The following is a 20,891-nucleotide window of genomic DNA, read 5'->3' on the forward strand; positions in this document are numbered from 1 at the left end:
GGATCCATCCATCCACTAGCTAGCCTTTGAGCTAGCGGAGGTGTTCTTCTTCTTTCGATTAAATGGCGGAAAGCAATCGCAAACGTTTAGGTGCATACTGCCACCTACTGTACAAGAGTGTAACAGATGGTCGGATAACATAAATATAGCCAGCAAACATTTATACGTGTATAAAATGTCGAGAATCGAAGCAGCATTGGTGACCAATGATCAGTGTGTTTTTGAGATGTGTAAAATACACATACATGCATCAAAACCGCAGTTAAAAAAGGTTGTCTACAAACTTTCATAAATTCACCTTAAATAATGCATAGATACATGTTCTTTATCCTTTTGAAAGAAGACAATTAAGCACCTATCAAACTACAACTGCAATATAGTCTAAATGTTTCCATTATTCAGCTTCACCTTCCAGTTTTAATTTGTCCCAAAGCAATTTGGTAGTCATTTTACTTTTACATCCTTGGTTCTCCCAGTTTTCCTTAAATATATGTTTGTAGTACCCAGTTGTGTATAAGGACAATTTGCTTTGGATGTCCAACAGTAAACACTAAACCCATTTAGTACGAGGACTACTGAATCTGATATCACAACAATGACCAAAGAAACAAATACTGAATTAATTCTGTTTTGTTAGGTTTCAAATCAAAGCAGTAATGAACCCGCACCCCCACCCCACCCCCCGCATCAAAATGTGCCATGTCAGCTCATACTGTATGCTGCGTCTTGATCGTGTCTTGAAAGTGACCCCTCAAAATTTGCTTTGGCCATTTAAGATGAGTCAGCAAGCCTTTTTCAGTAGCACCACTGCAAGAGATATCAAAAACATGTATCGTTTAATTACACCCAATGACTTTAACTAAGCTCTATTAGACATCAGAACTTGGCATGCCTCTCTGGTGAGCATATTTGAATGAAACAAATAACAGTGGCAATAGGACAAAAAAGAAAATGATTTTATGCACAAAAACTCTTTTGATAGTTACAGAATATTCAGGCTAAAACCCAATACATTAAATTTTCGATTTACCACAGAGCTTAGTCAACAGTTTTTGAAAACAGACAATCTCCTGGAGCATTAATTACCATGGTATTCATCACACACAAAACAAGTACAGAAAATTAGAAAAATGTAAGATTTATATGGGGGGGGGGGGGGGGATACAGGCACTGATAAACAGGACGTGATGTGTGGCATTTTAAAAATGTGTTTCCATTTTAAAATGCCACTGCTGTGCAGTGAAAATTTGCTGCCCACTATCTTAAAAAAGGAAAAGGTCTGCTAAATGTTTTGGACAGAAATTGGGGTAAAGCAGGGGGGCTGGTGTGGTTAGGTCCATCATCCCCAATTGAAAGAACACAAAACTGACGTGACTTCTCTACAGGGCCCGGCCAACTTGTTCTACACAACAGAGGCAGTCATGTTGTACAAACGAGGCAGGTACTGACTGTGTGATTAATACCAAGGATGAGATCACTACACAAGAATGGGGGGTGGGTCTGAAAAATGGATTGGAATCGTGTCCAAAAGAAAACAAAGGGATTCCTATTTAAAAATCAGATCTCTGGTATGGCCTCCTGGAAGAGTCCCGGCACATGTCATCAGACAGACAGAACAGTTAAACAGACAGGCGGACATCAGTAGCGACGACCGAAGGCTCCGCTCAGGCCGCTGCCCTGCATCAGCTGGTTCTGTCGGTTCAGAGCTCCAGAGAGAGACTGGGACGTTCCTGTGTTCGCGAAGCCTCGGCTGCTGAATGATGATCTGTACAGTGGTAATAAGTACAGCTTCAATTGCAAAGTATGAGTTTGCAGCTACAGTTGAAGATTTTGCTTGAGGGGGGCACGATCACACCAACAGTTTGTTTTTTCTTTCTTTCTTAACCTAAGCGTAACAAACTTGTCTATGCTTTCAGATGTAATTCACCATGTCTGGTCTCCATACCAGTTAAGAACACAAAGAAATAAATGAATGAGCAAGTTAAGCCTGTGTTTGCGCTCATCTCATTTTGTTATGCTAGCTAGGCTTTTCAAGCAAGAAAAAACGTCCATCTCCTTGTCCATAAAAGCACATGTTATTGGGTTGTTTGCTGTAGTTCTCATTCCAAACAAACCCAACTGTGCTGTGCTGTGAAAAGGACCAACTGCAAATTCAGGCATCTTAGTGCAGTTATGTGGTGTCACCTGACTTTGAACGGCACTGCTCTCACCTGGCTAAATGAACCAAACGCTCCAGAGTTCAACTGAACTGCTCCAAACACACTTGTTGTGAACGTGCCCTTAGTGTTGCAGTAGCTGTATTCCACACCTGTGAAACCAGCCTAACATCCTCCATCACTCACCTTGCCATTCCTCCACGTGCCATGTGGCTCTGGCCTGCTGGGATAGCACCGTCTCTACCTGGAATAGACGAGCAAGACATCAGACGCAGACCAAGACCACTGGATTCATATCTCTACAAGACTTGACAAGACTTGACATACACAGGCAGTGCAGATTTGAATTTTTGCAAATATTTACACAGGCATATCGCCATTTTCCTGACAGTTAACTGTCATCTACATCATTTGTACAATTTGACACTTTCCATGCCTGTAGATGGCACCATTGTACCATGTACAGTACATGCACCATGTACTGTGACTCAAAATAGATATAGTTTCAACAGAGCAGTCACAGTAGCAGCAACACTACAGTTTAATTTAACACAGAATAGAGCAGAACTATTCCTACTTTGCCACGTTCTGTCTCCATCAGTCTTCCGTCCATCAAAGTCCCTACAAGACGACAGAGACAAAAAGAATGACTCCTCTGACCTGTGGCCAAGTGTATTTCAGATCAGCTGTAACTGAGGCCAGTGGAAGCCCATTGGCCAGGGACTGACCTGGGGTTAATGCGCTTGTCGTAGCCTCCGCTAAACGAGTCTCGGCCGTGTCTCTCTGACCTGTCTGAGAAGTGCTGCAGGGAGAGACACACAAGCAGCCAGGGTTAAAGAGAGATCATGACAGTAAACAGACTGTAGCCCTCAGTGCAGTTGCTACACATTTTCCACTTCAACAAATCTGCACTTTTTCCAAACTAAGGATATTCTCCATTTGTTCTCTATGTACACCACCACCACAACACAATTACAACTGATAGATCAAATGTGAAATTGAAGGTAATAACTCCATTTAAAAATCTAAGCTAAGAATTTATGTTTATGACTATATACACAACTAGAAATAACCACCTCACGGTTGTATGACTCCGCCAAACAAGTCAAGTTGTAGTCTACATCCATGTCTGTCTAAACTAGGGTTGGGGGTAAATATGATAATACCGTATATCAGGCAGTGTTTCCCCTACCATTCTACAGGCCTGCCAGGCCAGAAAAAAAATTGAATTTTTTTTTTTTAGTTTTTTTTTCTGCTCTCCCCAAAATTTCAATAAACTTTTATGGCATATTATTACAATACAGCAATACTGGTGTTGACAGTAATAGAAGATGCCAAATCATTCAAAACAATAAGCATTTTGCTTTTAGGAGCATTGTGCCAGCGTGCAGCGCTGTTCCAAAACATGTCAACGTGTCGTTGCCTGCGAAACGCACATCCCATAATACAACTGTTCGCATCGCATCCCATAATAGTATGATGATACTTGGGATGCCATTGTGAACATAGACGCGAACAGGTTTGCTAAGTTTAGCGTCGCCAGCAAGGGCCCCCCACTGTTGCGGTCGAGGTACGTTTCGAAATCCCTCCAGGCCTGAAACATTTTCTAGGGGAAACACTGTCAGGGGATTTGAAAATAGCAACGCTATCAGTTTCAATACCGTCATTACGTCTTAAAAAAAAAAGCTCTGCAATGTGCAAATATAATAACTGGCAATGCCTTAAGAGTGGTTGTCCAGCACCACTGTGTGTGTGGTTGAAGATGCCTCTTACCTGATTGTCTCTGTCTCCAGCTAGGCCACGGGAGTTGTCTCGTCTGTCCATCATCACGTCTTGGTAACGGCTACGGTCCCCGAAGTCTTGGAAGCGATCCTGGCGATTGAAGTCTGAGCGGCTGTACCGGTCGTCCATGGACATGCGCTTATCAGACCAGTCATCTTTCCTGAACAACGGCAAAACATCCAAACAGAGACATCCAGAGGTCAGTTCATCCTTTAAGCACTTGCATATCCAATTGATAGAATCATACAGAACATTTTTACTTCTTATCTGGGTCACGCTTATCACTTGTAATGCTGGTGCTGTAGGCATTCATGCTTATTCTAGTGTTGTACTAGATGCTGCACTACATGACAGTATCAGCTTAAATGGCAATAATGTAAATGTACATTATGATCGATGACTAGAAAGTGCGCTCTATTTCTAGGGTGGAGACTCTGGGGCCGATGTGCCATGGTGGCACATGACTTTTTTCTGTGTTTTTTGGGGGCTGTTGTGACTGCACTTATGGACTACGCCGCCTGGTGAGCCTGCCAGTGCAGCTCCCCTGAAAATGCGACTCGCCACAGCTGACGTGAACAGCACAAGTATAATACTGTATAATGTAGATGGGGAGATAACAGGAGAGAGTGAAATCTATCACCAAGTACAGTATATGCATGACTATAGTGTCTCCTTGTGATCTCCGAAGTTCTAGTCATTGAAATCATAGTGAAATCACACAATTTACTCATTTTGCTGGGGACTCCCCTGCAACGCCCTCGTCAAGCTGACGTTCGAGTATATACAGTAGGTCTAGCTGCCGTCGGCAATGCACCAAGTCAAGGCTGACGTTGTAGCATGTTTCCAGCTTTAGTCTTCGGTTCTTATCACTGAGATATATCAATGCAAGTTCTTTAACGCACAATCGGCAAAGTCATCCTGCTTTGCTAATGCGATTGGTTGAAGAGTTTGATGATTGACTGACAACTAACAGCAACCAATCAGCTGGGCCTATAAAAAAAAAACATGTCACCGAATCAGTGGTAGATAAGCTTGCGTCCAGACCTTTATGAAGGATTCATATGGGCTGGATACCAGGCTAATTTATTTGGCAAAGGATGAAATATGCACATGTTTACAAAAAAGGTATTCAGTCTCATAATGCACACAACATGCGTGTTGCCTATTTACCTGCCGTCCATGCTGTCGTAAGGCCTCTTGATGGGACGGCGATCCTGTTCGAAACGCAGCTGCTCCTGCTGCCGCCGCAGCTCCTCGCGCTCCCGGAGGATCCTTTCCTGCTCGCGCCGACGCTCAAACTCGATCCGGAGCCTCTCCCGCTCCAGGAACTGACGCTCCATGCGCTCCTCCTCTAGCCGCTGCTTCTCAGCCTGGGGAATTCGCCACATGACCGGGAATTTGAAGAAAAGATTTGTCTTTTTGTCACGGTCACAGCACTCAATGATGGGTAATGGTTGGTAACTGTGGCTGTCAATCAAAAGTAGGCAAAGCTTAGGTGCATAGACGTGACGCTGGAGTCCTTATAGAGACTGCGCCATCAGAGTCTGCTCTTCCCCTCTCTGACTACAAGCCAAGGCCAAGATGCAACGGCATGTCATTTGGTTTGTTGCAGTGGATCGGTTTCTAGGCGTCTTGTTTTCGTGTAGTGTCTGTCCATAAATGAGCGAGAAGAGTGTTCATCACAAAGGAGGACTGCTGAACCAAAGCTGGCCAGACAAGCTGCAGTGTCGACAGAGCTGAGCCTCCAAGCTGAACCAGGTGAGCTTGGTTTATTTTGCAGCATTGACAGCCTATTTCAACATGCTCAGCGTTCACTGGAAGCCCTAGACCAGTGATTCCCAAACTGTGGGCCGTGGAGGTACTGCAGGTGGGCCGCGAGTGGTCTGCAAACACTCCCGATTTTCACGGGTAATCAAATGGCTGTAGCAGGGTCATTTTTAAAGCTACAGTGGAGATCCTGTTATCAGACGAAACTAGAGGACCTAAGGCATCCATTGGTACCAAGCCTACTATGCTAGCTTGTCGGGAAGGGGGGTAAATAATGCTCTGAACGTCGAGGGAAAACCATTTCAAAGGGGTTCTCTGACCTCTCAGTTCTATTTATCTGAATGAAAATAGGTACAATGGGTACCACAAGTCTCCCCTTTACAGATAAGGTAGGGTTTTTCACAGCCTAATAGCGTATGGATTAATTTATTCTGTTGTTGCTCATCACATGTTGTCTCAACAAATGTGTTATGCATGCAAATTGATGAGTAAGTGGGGGAGAAAGTGTTGGCAATCTGCTTTTGGGTATTTTACCTAAATGTTTTTGTATGTGGATGGATTATTAATTTCCCTTATGCCCAAGTTCACATGCTATATAATATAAAAAACATATAGGGAAATGCATCATCTCAAGTCTCGTGTGTTGATCAGAGTTGTGATTAAAGAGTTGGGTGGGCCCCGGAAGATTGTCAGATTTCAAAGTGGGCCGCAGCATCCTAACGAGTAGCTAACATTAATGTTAGCTATTGATCCCTGGGAGCGCTCGGGGCCGAGACACTTTTCTTTTCTTCATATAAAGTGAAATGAAAGGATAGGGCCAGGAAGATTAGATTAAGTTAAATACATCTATATACACTCACTATATAGTCCATTTGGAAATGGCTTATGAACTGATCTCATTAATAATGCATAATTGGGGAAAAATGTATATCCTCAAAAACAGAACTATTCTAAGAGCAAAGGTCATACGGCGACTTATAACTAATTCTAGCCCATAATGTGCTTGAACTAGCTAGAGCAAAAAGGACTGTACCTCAAGCTCCCGGAACTGACGGATGCGTTCACGTTCACGATCTGGACGTCCTTCACGGTCGGAGCGGGTGCGTGAGCGGTCCACCCCCTGCTCGCTGAGACAAGATAACGATAAATCTATTCAGTCATATAAAAATTAACTATAACGGTATTTTTCTTTAAGTCATAAATTGCTGAAATATAACCAAAATAAAGAAAATAAGATTTAAACTCAGGCATAGAGTGGTTTGAGAGTGGTTTTTCAAGCCCCCTCTTCCACTCCTTACCACCCAGTGTACCTGCGTCTCTCCGCCTCTCTGGCCTCCCTCTCCCGCAGCCTCTTCCTCTCTCTCTGCTCCTCCCTCTGCCGCTCCTTGATCTGGTCAAATGACAGGATGTCTTTCTTCTCTGTCTTCTCTGTCTTCTCCTTACTGGCTGACTTGCGGTCCTGACTCTTGGTGCTCTAGATAAATGAGAGGAAGAAAAGAAAATGTTAAAAATAGATGGACAAGGAAGAGATAATGCCATTATGGGCTGCAGACTATTTTGGTATCTGCAGACCCACGAAGAAGACTTGGAAGGGAGAGTTGAAACGATATGATTGATTAAGGTGCCATGCACAGGTGGTGGTGGCCCAGCCCACAAGGGCCTACAAGACCCACATAGAATACAGTACATATTAAAAACAGTGAAAAACAGTACCGTAAATTCCGGACTATAAGACGCACCGGTGTATAAGCCGCGGGACCAAAATTGACTATTTTTTTCTTCTATAAGCCGCACCGGACTATAAGCCGCGGGTGTTTTGATGTTTAATTACCATATGAAAGGGTTCGTGCACAGAGAGGAATGTCGGGAAAGAGATCGCTGTTTGGGGAAGCTCCCATTTATTAACATTTCAACAAAACAAAACAAAAGTCAGGTCACTAATCCCCAGACAAAATCACACAACAATAGGCTACCGTATATGTGCAGCAAACCTGTAACCAGAGAAGTCAAGTCACTAATCCTCGTCTTCCTCTTCTTCCTGCGTACTGAAACCACCAAAGTCCTCATCTTCAGTGTCGGAAACGAACAGGTTCAGGGTGGCTTCGTCAACCACTCTCCTCTCTCCTTCAGGTGCCATGGCACGAGTCCGATACCTCACGAGTCCGACACCTCACGAGTCCGAAAAAAGAGGCTAACTTCCCCCAGACCCTAACCCAAAACCTAACCTCTCCCACCCCCACGCCTAAACCTAACATCCCCCAGACCCTAACCCAAAACCTAACCTCTCCCACCCCCACGCCTAAACCTAACCTCCCCCAGACCCTAACCCAAAACCATGAGGTGTCGGACTCGTGAGGTATCGGACTCGTGAGGTATCGGACTAGGGGGCAGTCCCCGTGGCGTCATCCTCTTCATCCCGCAGCAGTCCAGCGTTTTGGAACCCGTTGGTAATTGTGGATGTTTTCACACTCCTATAATATTCCGTGATCTTCCTTTGTGTGAATTCGCCGAAGTTTGTGATTTTCTCCTGATAGTCGGGAGGGAGTTGTTCAGTAGTTCTCCCCCGGACGGACAGTCCCTTTTGCCCAGGTTACGCGCGGCTGCTCTGTTTGATCGGCGGCTGCTCTCTTTTAATGCGAGATTGACTGCTTTCAACTTGAAAGCTGCCTCGTGTGAATTTCTGCGTACCTTCCCCATGGTAAGTGAGAGTGTTGCTTCTACTGCTCGTCTTGTTGTGAATATTCCTTGATCTTCCTTTGTGTGAATTCGCCGAAGTTTGTGATTTTCTCCTGGTAGTCGGGGGAGGGAGTTGTTGCCCGAGTGGCCGTTTGCTTACCGTAATTACCATATGTAAGTGGTCACGCACAGAGGGGATTGTCGGGAAGAGATGGCTGTTTGAGGAAGCTCCCATTTACCGTATTACAACATTTCAACAAAACAACATAACACAACACCACCGTTGTTTATTTTTACAGTGCACACAGTGTCCGCGGTGTGGTGAAAAGAGGGCAAGAGAGGAAATTAAAACAGAAGTGGATTTATAGTTAGAAAGAGTGCTAAAAAAGAGAGATTTTTTATTTATTTATTTTTTTTTTCTGAAAAAATCCATAGATAAGACGCACCGTTATATAAGCCGCAGGGGCCAAAAAACGGGAAAAAAGCCGCGGCTTATAGTCCGGAATTTACGGTACATGACTTTAGTCACTTCTTATCATCTAAACACCACAAGGTGTCGGTCAAAATGCATGAAAACACCAAAATAGAGTTTGTTCATGAGGGTGCATACTGCACCCATATTTGGCCCCATATTTCTCTTTGGCTGGTTCCTCAATGTGCTTGTGGAAAACACTGATAAACACGTAGAGGACCACAAACTGAAGATGTGTGAGAGGCTGTAGCATGACTAGGGGTGAATGTTTCACTTACTCGTTCCTTGCTTTTGGCTTTCAGGCTGATGACGGGCTCTCCCTTGGACTTGTCCATCACTACAGTCCTCTCATTACGGCCTGTAGAAACAGCAACAGTACACTCTAGAACACTAGTCAAGGTTTTAGAGGGGCCACTACTATCCAGTGTTAACCCCATACACACAAGCAGGGAATAGTCTTTCTCTCACCTTTGCCGTCTTTTCCGTCACCCTCAGACTTCTCATCCTTGCCATCGGCCCTGCAGAGTTTATAACAGCATATTGATGTCTGAGCACTATGTTCAAGCATTAAACCCCAACGGTTCTGTCTCGCTTATTTTCCTGCTGTTTAGTGATAGCTTATCCTATATAGCTCAAAGTATAGGTCAAGGGTTTGATTAATTTACCACTGGGGCAAGCCATTCTGAAAATATACAGTATGCACCAATGGTAGTGTAAGGTGCATTAGGGGTGTCAAAATTGATCGTTTTTAAGATGCATCGCGATGCAGACATGGAATCGAAGACAGATCCATCGTTTATGTTTCAAATGTATGTTCACATTCAGATTTTAAAGCACTAATAAAAAAGGGAGTTGATATTTATCTGACTGCTTGTATTAATTGATGAAAAGGTAGCCGTGTGCAGTAATAATATAAAAATGGAGGATCTGATACTTGGAGCTGCATGCGATACTTTAAGCTGTATCGAGATGCATCGTGATTACGAATCATGAGGCCAGTGAAGGTTCACAGCCCTAAGGTGCATCAGATAAAAGTGCCTGCCAAATGGCATACGTTGTGATCATATGTATTTATTTTCAAATATGTTTCTAACAGGGATGCAAACTCATGACTAGTAAAAAAGGTGACAGTTACCAGGGCAGACATAAAGCCACTCAAAAAATCCTTCACTTAAGGGTCATATTTGGGGATAAAAAAGGTGACCCGACTAGTTTGCATCCCTGTAATGTAAGCCTGCAGGTGACTAGTTTGCATCCCTGTTCTAAGCCTGCAGGCGGTCTTACTTTGAGTCTGTGGATTGTCTCCTCTCGTCAGACTTCTTAGAGTCATTCTTCTCAGCTGGCTTCTTCCCTGCAGGCTCATTTTTGGCCTACAACATTGAAGCTTTGGATTAGTGATTAACTTGTGAGAGCAAAATCAATAGAACAAAGTTCATGATGATCAGGTCATGCAATTTAACTGACTAAAACAACTGAAATCCACCCACCCGCTCCACAGAGATCATCCTGCTGTGCAGTTCTGTTCGATGAAGGTGGCTGATGCACTTGGTGGCCTCTTCTGTGGAAGACATGGTGACAAAGCCGTAGCAGCGAGCGCCGGGGCTCTTGGCGTTTGTCACAACCTTCGCTCCAACAACCTGAAGGGAGGAGGAGAAGGAGGGCAGACAAGAGGGACAAGGAGGAAGAGGGGTGCAGGGAAGGGAACAAAAGCCCATTTATTATTATTTCTGGGATCATTTAGAAACTCAAAACTCATCTGTCTTGCAGTGAAGGACACTTGGCCACAGACTAACCTTGCCATATTTGCTGAAGAGGGTCTTCAGATCAGTCGCTCTGGTCGTGGAAGAAAGACCGCTGACCCACAGATTCCTGCTACTGCTTGCTGTTGCAGCACCACCTCCAGCGGCTGCACGCACGCACACACACACACACACACACACACACACACACACACACACACACACACACACACAGAGTGAGCAATCATCCGTTGACTTGCAAGGAAGAGACTGAGGAGGAAATCATTCCATACACTCACCCTTTTCATCTTTTGACTCGGTCTTGTCATCTTTTTCCTCAGAACTAGAGACAAAGAAAACAAACCATAAACATACAACGGTGAGGATTCCTGGGACCTCTACTCAAACAGATGTTTATACTTACCGTACGTGTTTTATGGTATAGTACAAAACTGACAAGTGATCAACCCTTCACGTACCATAGTGCAGTGATTTAACAGTGAATGGATGGAACTATGCCCCAAGACAATCCCAAGACACTACTCATCAATGGGTAATAAAGTGGGAGAGGTGAGTGTCAGAAATGACAAATGAAATCTTCAGACAAATGCACAGACCCCCCCCCTTTTTTTTCTTTTTACCTCCAAAAGAGCATCCAAATTTTGCTAGCACAAATGAGCCAATGCAACAGAGATAGCCATTTTGGTTTCTAGTAGACAGAAAAAACAAACCTCTTTTTCTGATCATCGCCCTCTACAGGAGAGGACTCTTTCACTGCCGAGGATGAATCCGCATCAGCTTTCTCTTCTGTCTTCTCATCCTCCTTCTTAGAGCCCATTTCTGAATCAACAGTTTCGCCCGCGGCGCCCTGTTCGCTTACACTAACAGCCTGAGCGCTTTTGCTTTCAGTGTCAACTGTCTCTTCCGGAACGTTCTGCGTGTCCCCGACCTCTTTGGTGGCGCTCTCCATAGCATCCTTGTCGCTCTCGATATTTCCAGAGGCGGCCGCGTCGGACTTGGCACCAATGTCCCCTCCGGCGGTGGCAGCTTGCTCTTCTTCGGGGGCCGTCTCCTGGCTCTGGTGGCGATCTTCGTTAAGTGGCTCAGATAAACAAGACCCGGCTACTTTGTCATTTTCTACGGATTTAACAGGAATAGAATGGCACAGTTTAATCACTTCTGCAACACAGCAATGGTTAACGAGGAACTGGCAAGGCCTGGATTAGGAAGGTCATGACCCCTGGCCTGTGCTCTTACATCTAGGTATGAAAAGGATGAAGCACACCCTAACGAGAGACTGGAAGAGAACCCAAAGGCTGAGAGACAACCAAGCAACTAGAGGGACTAAGATGGCTCATTTCTCAAGTTGAACCACTTGACTCAGTTCACCTGATCCAAAGCAGACAAAGAGTGCTGAAGAGAGCCACAAGATCAGCAGAGCAGCAGTGAGGCTTGGTGAAGTCATTCTTCTTTCCACCTTTGACTTGCTCAGTGTCCATTAATGACTTGTTCAGTGTCCTTTCGCGTTGACCAGAGTTTCAGTTCAAGTTCTGTTTCAAATCCAGTGGATATATATCATAGTCTTTCATAGTCTTTACAAAAGGGTGGTGTCAGCTGATGAGCCTTGATGGGTCTTCTTTGTCTTGGTCTTCCTGTGGCAACCTAGAAACACTGCAATCACCTGCAACAGCTCAAACCTCCCTGACCTTGACATAATTGCTGCCAGTGTGCATCCAATCGTTAACCACTGCCATCGTAATAGCCATTTTAATAACAGCACAACAATATAGTTTGATGCACTGAGCAACAAAACATGTAATACTTAATTTAACAATTATGGTTAACCAAATTTCAACACAAAGCCAGCAATTCCCTTTGGGCTTCCAGTCTCACTTCCTGGTTTAAATTAAACTAATGGACTGCATTCCAAGCTCAACACTGCGTTCATGTGAACGTCTAACCCCTTTTCAACAGTACCTTTGTTTTCATTAGGGTCGTCCGCATCTGGATCCTCTTCTTGAGCCTAAAACACAAAGATGATGCCATTACGTATTTGGCAGTTACATAGGTTTTTTTTATTGCACCATTAGCTGCTCTACATTTATAAAAATACATTTGTGATGGACAATACCTTTTTGGGTGATTGGCATGTCAGGTCTTCATCTTTATCTACCAACTCAGACTCATCCATCTGTTGAAACAAGTCAATAACATTCCAAAGGAAATATTCATCAAAATATGTTGCTTTCTTGACAGTTGTATTAAGTGACACATTAGCAAAACATTTAGAAAAAACTCCAATTCCACAATAGGCCAAATATAATCAGTAAACTTATTGGACGAATACGGAGTCATCTTCTTAAAGCCAATACTGGCCGACACCAAAAGTGTACTGACTCCCTCCTTCAGAGGGAGGCACCAGTATATCAGACTTTTAGGGGAGAGTCTCTCCCAATCAACAACCCCTCTGCCATCCTGTGTCTCACCTCTTCAACTTTGGATTCATCCTTCGACTCCTTTGTCTCATTGTCCTGTTCCTCATCTATCACTGCCTCTTCCTCTTCTTCATTGTCTTCCTCATCATCCAATTTCAGCATTTCATCCTCATCTTCCTCACCATTGTCATTCTCTGCCTCATCCAGAACATTCATTTCAAGGATGTCCATGTCCTGCATGTTGTCTTGATCCTCTTCCTGATGGAGAGGGCAATAAATAAATAAATAAATAAATAAATAAATAAATAAATAAATAAATAAATAAATAAATAAATAAATCTGAACAAGCATCTATCATAAGGTTGTGAAGTCTCTGTCTGTCTGAGTGAGCAGAATTATTTTCGGCCACAGCTATGCCATTTTATGTGCGATCGTGCTGAATCTCTCAGGAAGTCTAAAGAGCACCCCTGTGGGCACAGTCCTGCACTGGGTCGGGGTTCCGCGGGGCCCCGCCCGGTACCCGCAAAAAAGCACGGGTTGCGGGTCAAAAATACACTTCTGTAAATTACCGGGTCGGGGGACGGGTAAAAATGAACTAAATGCGGGTGGGTAGAACAATGTAGGAGCCATGTATGTTTTTCTGCTGCACTTAAGACTGAATTCTCAGTATTTTACAGTAATCTGGAGCATGAGGCAGGGGGTGTGTCTGGCAGCTGGTCTGAGGCAGGCAGAGCCGAGGGAAGAGAGGAAACGTTTCTGACGCATGTTTTCCGCTTTGTTTACATAACCGGCATAATTTCAATTATGCATACCGTGCATTGTGTGATGCTATGGACTGCACAAAACAAAACTCAGCTGCGGGGACAGGTCAAGGTGATGGATTGGAGACAATACGAGTCGGACAGATACTGTAGTAGGCTAACGTTAGCCTCCACTACAACCACACACACTGGCTGTTTTCATACTAGCAACAGGCAACAACATGGATACCATGAAAGTAGAGAGGTTGGACGTTGTAAAAGTGGATTTACGTTACTGCAACAGCGATCATAAATCATAAATATAGATTATACCGGAAATATTGGAAATAGCTGGTAAGTCACTTTGCTTGCTGTACAACTGTCTGTAGTGTCTGATAGCAGAGCTAACCAGCTGGTTAGTCAGCTAGCAGCTGCTAAAAGCTAATTAACTTGACATCAGTTGACGAGTCTCGGCCAGAAAGACTGCTATGCAGTTTCGTTAGGGTCACTACAAAATGTTTGCACTGCAGATTAACAGTTATTATACATATGCGGTTCCGGGTCGGGGTGCGGGTCTCATGTCTGCGGGGCGGGTTGCCGTACTGATTGGTCATATGTTGTAAGTCGCGGGGCCGGGTCTTGAAAATCAGACCCGCACAGGAATCTGCCTAACGGAGCCAAATTTTTAAATTAGGTCATTAGGGCTGATTAAGTGTGCAAAAATGGCTAATTAGTGGCTAAAATTAGTGAACATGGGTTCAGCACCATGGAGAGCTCCATTCGTTAGCTACTGATGGCAGACACCTGAGTGGAGGAGCACAGCTGAGGGAAGTGGACTATGAAAACCCTCTTGGGAGAGAAAGGAGAGGCTGCATGTCAACTGTGAGCGAGGCCGTGGCCAGTGATTGTGCAGCCTCCACTGGTCATACAGGGATGTGTATTCTGCTAGTAATCTTCTCCACTGGTCATACAGGGATGTGTATTCTGCTAGTAATCTTCTCACCTGTCCATCACGTGAATCCTCCCCCACAGTGTTGTCCTCTGGCTCATCACTGTCTTGCTTTACATCTGTTGATAAAATACACTTGATTTGATTAATATGATTAAGTGTCTGACAACTAAGTAATGCAGAAACCTCGATCCTCACTGTTGTTTACCTTTGGCAGTCCGTTTAGGCGCAGGTTTCTTTGGGGTTGGCTCCAGATCAATAACAAGCTCATCCGGATTTCCTCCCTCTTCCTCAATCGCCTGCTCATGAAATAGATCAGAGCCACAAATACATATTCAATAAATAACTTTACGCCAGTGCAATACATAGTCAAAGTAACGTGAAAGGCATTGACATTCATGCAGGCTTGATGAGCTGATGCATAACTCGACACAACCCTACATCCATGGTCACAACACCGTGCTTGAATGAAGGCCTTCAGCTAGCTAACGTTAGCTAACCACTGGCGCTAACAGCACGCAGCTCAATGGGCATTGGGCCTCGTAACGTTAGCTCAATCGATAACACTGACATACCGTTTGTATATATTCAGAAACCTGGTTTCTGCAATATAATCGCACGATGTAGAAAAGCAGAATGAGCTAGGGTTATATTTCTATGTTTCACATTCATACTAGTTAGCAAGACCTTTTTCAGGCGCTCAGACAGGACGTTCTTGATGCCCGTGGTATCCAGGTTTCGTTTCTTCAGTTCGGCCTTCAGATCGATGACTCTCAGCTCAGATAGCTTGCGAACCGCAGTGCCCTCCGGAACCTCGACTTCTGCTGAAGAGTCAGCCATGGTTTTGTTAACTAATATATTTCTTCAGCGTAGAAAAATCGCTGTGTAACGAACTCGATTAATTAGCTAATGCCGCAACCGCAATGACACAAGTAGCTACCGGGGCGTAGCTAGCTACTATGCTAGTTCTTCTTGTAGTCAGAAATGGATGCGATTGCGATCTCCGTCGCTGGAGGCTTGATGACGTCACATAATAGTTCAAGAGTATACAGATATTAAAGACATAGCATATTAGCATAGTATAATAAATTACTGTAATATAATTTCCTCCACATAAACTATATAAATATTTGGCCAGTACAAATCATTTCTGGCATGTAATGTTCTTTAGTGTAGCGGCCCTTGGCAGTTGAGAAAGAAGTTAATTTTGGACATTGTAGGTAGGCTTTTTTTTCTCTCTCTCTTCTTCTTCTTAGCTTTTCTTAATTTTGCGGTGTCCCATAACTGTTGTTATCTTCACAGTTTACTGGATCGCTGGAGCAGAGACCTGTTTCGTCCTCAGTTCAGCCTACCTCGCGTCACCAGGCTCTTCTCGGCGAGAAAGAGCCTGGCTTCCGTTCACAATTGATTTTGTCACCCTACCTGGTTCCGGCCTAGAGCCCGCCCTAGACAGGAAAAGCAGCGTTTCTAGCTCGTCAACTTTTACGTTAACTTGACAATTTGACGTTTTTTGGCGCACTGCCTTCCGGTGTTCATTCTGGTTCCGTGGTTTACGCTCGCCCCATGACAAAAAGCGGGGTGAAAGGTGCCCAGACTTGTTCGGCCTCTTTCATCTACCTCTGGCTTTACTGACCACAGCGAGGAGGCTGAAGGAGGAGTGAGTGGCACAAATGAACAGACTTGAAAAGATATTAACCAAGGGTTTTTTCATAAGATGCACTGAGTGCAGAGACATGCTGGTGTTTGTAGCTTCATTGAAAGTTATGATGTTTACATCTGCTTGGAAAGCAAGCACTGAATTATTACTTTGTCACTGACATATAAAGGGGAGATGCAGCATTCTATGCTCTTTGCCAGACAAATGATGGGGGAAGATAGGCCAATTCACCTTAGAGAAAAATGAACAGAATGTCTTTTGTATGCACACACATGTATGCAAACCTATGCACTTTAATTCTAGGACTGCATGTATGTGTAGTTTTATTTTATTCTTTGTACTTTGTACTGAATCATCCTTATACTTGTGGAATATGTCATATCATACATTTATACTGCAGTATTTTATCAATCACTCAGATTTTGTACTTTACAGAAGATAGTATTTCACTCCCATTAAAAATGTTGATAGTCTATTTTCCTATAAAGGTTTGTGTTTTGCTATTAAAGTTTTGAATACAAACAAACAATTCAACTCAACGTCCGTTTTCGCAAATTAATACTTTATGAATACTTACCTTGTTACTTCAAAATTACAACATAGCCTACATAAATAGATATTTAAGTTTTCATAAATCTGTGTAAATTACTGTGTTACTGTTTACATTTACAATGCCAGGTCAGACGGTGGCGCTCTGTCTTCTTCGCTGCAAGTTGTACACACAATGTAAACACGTGTAAACATCAGCTGTTCCAGATAGGCTACCTTTAACAAAGAGCGTGGAAGGAAAGAGACGTTTGGAAGGCAGTGCCCCCTGTGAATAGCATGGCTTTCAAAGCATCAGCTAGACTCTAGAGGGAAATAATGATTAATTTTTATTTATTTATTGATCAGATTTTGTATTCGTTTTTAAACACAATTACATAACACAAACACAAGAGACCACAAACAGTCTACAAAAAAATATAGGCTATATATATACATACAGTACATACACATAGTAGTACTGTCTGTCTAAACTTTTGAACATCAATTATAGAACTATACTGTATGGACAGACAGTCTTCAGAAGACAGTCAGCTGCCCCCCCCCCCCCCCCCCCCCCCCCCCCCCCCCTCTCTCTCTCTCTATCTATCTATCTCAGTGGTTTGGCTTTTGAAAACTAGAGTCAATCAAAATCTGGGACATCATTTCAATACTGATATGTGGGACATGGGAAAAGACACTGTTCAAAAACCACCACCCCAAACCAGCCTAATTGGGCGGAAAACCCGCCCAGGATCTGGCAACTCTGTAAGGTAGCTGGATTTTCGCGGCTTCCGTGTGTTTGAATTTGATTCGACCTCTGATTGGCTAACCGTGAGTTAAAGTTTAGAGCGAGAAGCTTGACGCAGTCAGTCCAACACTACTCTTGAACGGATCAGCTGCAATTCGGAGAAGCTACGGTTACCAACTCGAATTCTCGAATTCTTACAAGTAAGTCAATGTTTTATTGTCACAGTACAGCTCTCTAGGGGGACATGTGTCGGCTATGTGTTTGTCAGCATCTTTTTTGGCGTGGAAAATGCCGTTTTGTGACGAGAAACGGACGATAGCTTACCAGCCGCACTAAACACCTGGTTAACGATGTAACTTAACGTTAGCCCTTCTAGCAGTACTAACAATACAGTGTTGTAGCACATGCAAGGCTTACCAGATGGCAGATATTTACAATACCTGTCCGGTATAACCATACTGCCTTTTTGATCACTTACAGTAAGAAATTCAATGATTAGCCCACAATGTCCCATTACTTAATCGCCAGGCTTAGTGTTAGCGTTAAACCAGCTAACGTAGGGCCTAGTCTTAGGCTACCTGTCATTGGACAAAATTGGCAGTTGATTGCTGGTTTTTAGTCAAGTTCTTTAGTGAAATGAGCAAGATAGAGTTGTGACTCGTGAACCAGCATGCTGGCTGTAATTCCGTGTGCAAATGCCGTTAGTTGTAAACACAGTTTTGGGGAGTAGTGAACTAACGCTACATGTCGTTGAGAAGTGAGAGAACATGTCCGCACGTTAAACGTCCTTTCACTTTCAACTAGCCTACATGTCGTTGAACTAGTAGTTGAACCACATTTTGCAGTAGCTTGCTGGTAGTTCATCTACATTCATATTTGCGTAGTGAGTCAAGTAGTTAAACTACTTTTTGGTCATTTTTGTGTAGTTTAACTACTCAAACTACAATGTTGGGCAATACAATGAAAGGACTGTCGTTGCTGTAGTTCTGTGCAAGACACACAGCCTGTATGTTGCCTCTGGTTGGCTTGCCCTGAGATTCTTACCCTGATCCTAGTCAAGTCTTTACTGTTCATTTGTCTGATAAAACAAAACCCAGAAGAACCAGATTTGATTACAACAACAAAATATAGTAGCATTGAATGTATTGGGTGTCAACTATGGCAATAAACTCAATTGAGAGGCATATTTTTGCTGGCATTGTGCTTTTTTGTAGGTTATTACATTTAATTTGATATATCAATTTAATGCTTTTTTTTTACAAAGTAGTTTGAACTACTTTTTCTGTGTAGCTTGTAGTTTCCTAAACTACCGTACATTTCTTCCAGGGTAGCTTTGCTGTAGTTTCAACTACTTTCCATGGTGAAGTAGTTGGTAGCTTCCCCAATACTGTGTATTGTATGGTGAAACACTCTAAAATACTCCTTCATACTTTAAGCTAAGGGACGCCATTCAAGTGTAAACGAGAAATCGCAGTTATGTTTTATAGTTGTTCAACCTTTATACCCTATTACCCTATGGAGCCAGGAACTCACAAACAAGCTGTATGTTTTTTTAACTAAATTCCCACATTTTAAAACAGTGACACTTCAACTTTTGCACATTTCTCCATTGTTTAATTAACAGTTGCCATATGTAAGTTAGTGATAAAGCTAATGTTACATTCTCCACAGTGTACATCATACATCAATGTAATAAGTAGTGATATTTCTTTGATATTGGATATTTCTTCTGCTCGCCTGACCAGACCAGACCACTCTGTGATGGAAGCTCGCTTTGCCCACCTGCGCCAGCGGGACAACAGCGTATCTATGCTGAGGGTGAAGATGTCCCGCAGACAGACTCAGACCCAGAGGGAGAACAGGGACCGCCTGTTGCAAACCCGCAGGCAGCTGGACAGGTTGCCTGAGCTTGAGACCTCCAGCCTGGACGCCTCCATGACAAGGCAGGACAAGGCAACAGCTAAACGTAAGGATTAACATTACCTGTGACATCAATACACTCACCTGTTGTTTCACATCAGGAGTTAATTCCAAAAAGAAGAGTGCCTTCAGTAGTGCACTGTACGTTTATGCTAAAACTATAACACTTTTATTGCAATTGTATGTTGGTTTTTCTCTTGTTTTCTTGCCATTTACTTGCCATTTACTTGCCATGTACTTGGCCAAGTCCCCCTGCTGTCCTGGTCGATGCTCCACCCCCTCTGCTGATATGGGGAGAGCCATAGACTAGCACATGCTTCCTCCACTCCGATACATGTGCAGTCGTCACCAGCTGCTTCTTGTCACCTGACAGTAAGGAGTTTCACCGGCAGGATGTAGCACGCTGGAGGTCGGATCAGGATCATGCTATTCCCCCCAGTTTCCCTCCACCTCCTCAGAACTGGCGCCCCGACCAGAGGAGGCACTAGTGCAGCGACCAGGTCACATACCCCACCCGCAAACACGGCCAATTGTGACTGTAAGAACGTCTCTGACCAATCAGGAAGTGCCGCTGCCGGTAATTGAACCCGGCTCTCTGCGGTGGTAGGCGAGTGCTTTTACCTTTACACTACCCAAATGCTCTGCAATGTTCTTGAAATGAATAATAACATATTTCTCAGTATTTTATCATATCATCAAGAATATCGTTATCACAGAAATACACAAATATCCGGAATTATTTTAGGGCCATATCGCACATCCCTACTACCATGATTCACTCAAAAGGATTTGCTCTCCAATTTAAATGTAGCACATGCTCTGATTCAGAGAGACAAACAATGAATTAGCAGTTAGGGGTCCAGGGTCTCTCCAGGAGGTTTTGTCAGGATGCATTGGCTGTTGCAGGGATCAAAATCATATCTCATATCATCAAGCTACCCAACCATCTAGTTAGCTCTTACCAGCATCCGGGTAGTGTAGCGGTAGATTCCCTGCTTACCAAGACAAGGGTCGCAGGTTCGCGCCCCCTGTGTTACCTCCGGCCATACAGGCACAATTGGATGTGTCTGCGGGTGGGAAGCTGGATTTAGGGTATTATCCTGGTCGCTGGACTAACGCCTCCTCTGGTCGTTCGGGGTGCCTGTTCGGGGCGGAAGGGAACTGGTGGGAATCGCATGCTACGTCCTGCCGGTGAAGCTCCCCGCTGTCAGGTGAAAAGAAGCAGCTGGCAACTGTGTCGGAGGAAGCATGGTGCTAGTCTACGCCAGTTCTCCCCAGATCGGCAGAGGGTGGAGCAGCGACCGGGGCAAATTGGCCAAGTA

At 43.9% G+C, this 20,891-nt stretch overlaps 1 protein-coding gene across 1 annotated transcript; it reads right to left on the reverse strand.

Moving 5' to 3' along the window:
- Positions 1-933: 933 nt before the first annotated feature.
- Positions 934-15,673, reverse strand: LOC310787053 (scaffold attachment factor B1-like). Its single transcript, XM_083648387.1, has 21 exons — positions 15,404-15,673; positions 14,925-15,015; positions 14,771-14,835; positions 13,079-13,285; positions 12,724-12,783; positions 12,570-12,615; positions 11,324-11,729; positions 10,892-10,935; positions 10,647-10,759; positions 10,341-10,490; positions 10,138-10,223; positions 9,322-9,371; positions 9,132-9,211; positions 7,016-7,179; positions 6,739-6,832; positions 5,109-5,308; positions 3,930-4,098; positions 2,885-2,958; positions 2,734-2,777; positions 2,343-2,400; positions 934-1,765 (listed from the first exon to the last, which is right to left on the reverse strand). Exons 1-21 carry the CDS (start codon positions 15,554-15,556, stop codon positions 1,639-1,641), a joined length of 2,481 nt encoding a protein of 826 aa, XP_083504513.1. The 5' UTR covers positions 15,557-15,673; the 3' UTR covers positions 934-1,638.
- Positions 15,674-20,891: the final 5,218 nt, after the last annotated feature.

Source organism: Poromitra crassiceps, assembly GCF_964638095.1.
Source record: "Poromitra crassiceps genome assembly, chromosome: 12".
In the NCBI taxonomy this organism is placed as follows: domain Eukaryota; kingdom Metazoa; phylum Chordata; class Actinopteri; order Beryciformes; family Melamphaidae; genus Poromitra; species Poromitra crassiceps.

What these genes read in the sequence shown, in the direction of transcription:
- LOC310787053 (XM_083648387.1), bottom strand. Translation starts at nt 15,556, where the DNA reads ATGGCTGACTCTTCAGCAGAAGTCGAGGTTCCGGAGGGCACTGCGGTT. An exon ending in AGGATTCACGTGATGGACAG is followed by an intron (nt 13,286 to 14,770) that starts GTGAGAAGATTA and finishes CCTCTCCATCAG; the next exon opens with GAAGAGGATCAAGACAACAT. An exon ending in CTGGAGACAGAGACAATCAG is followed by an intron (nt 2,959 to 3,929) that starts GTAAGAGGCATC and finishes CTCTCCCTGCAG; the next exon opens with CACTTCTCAGACAGGTCAGA.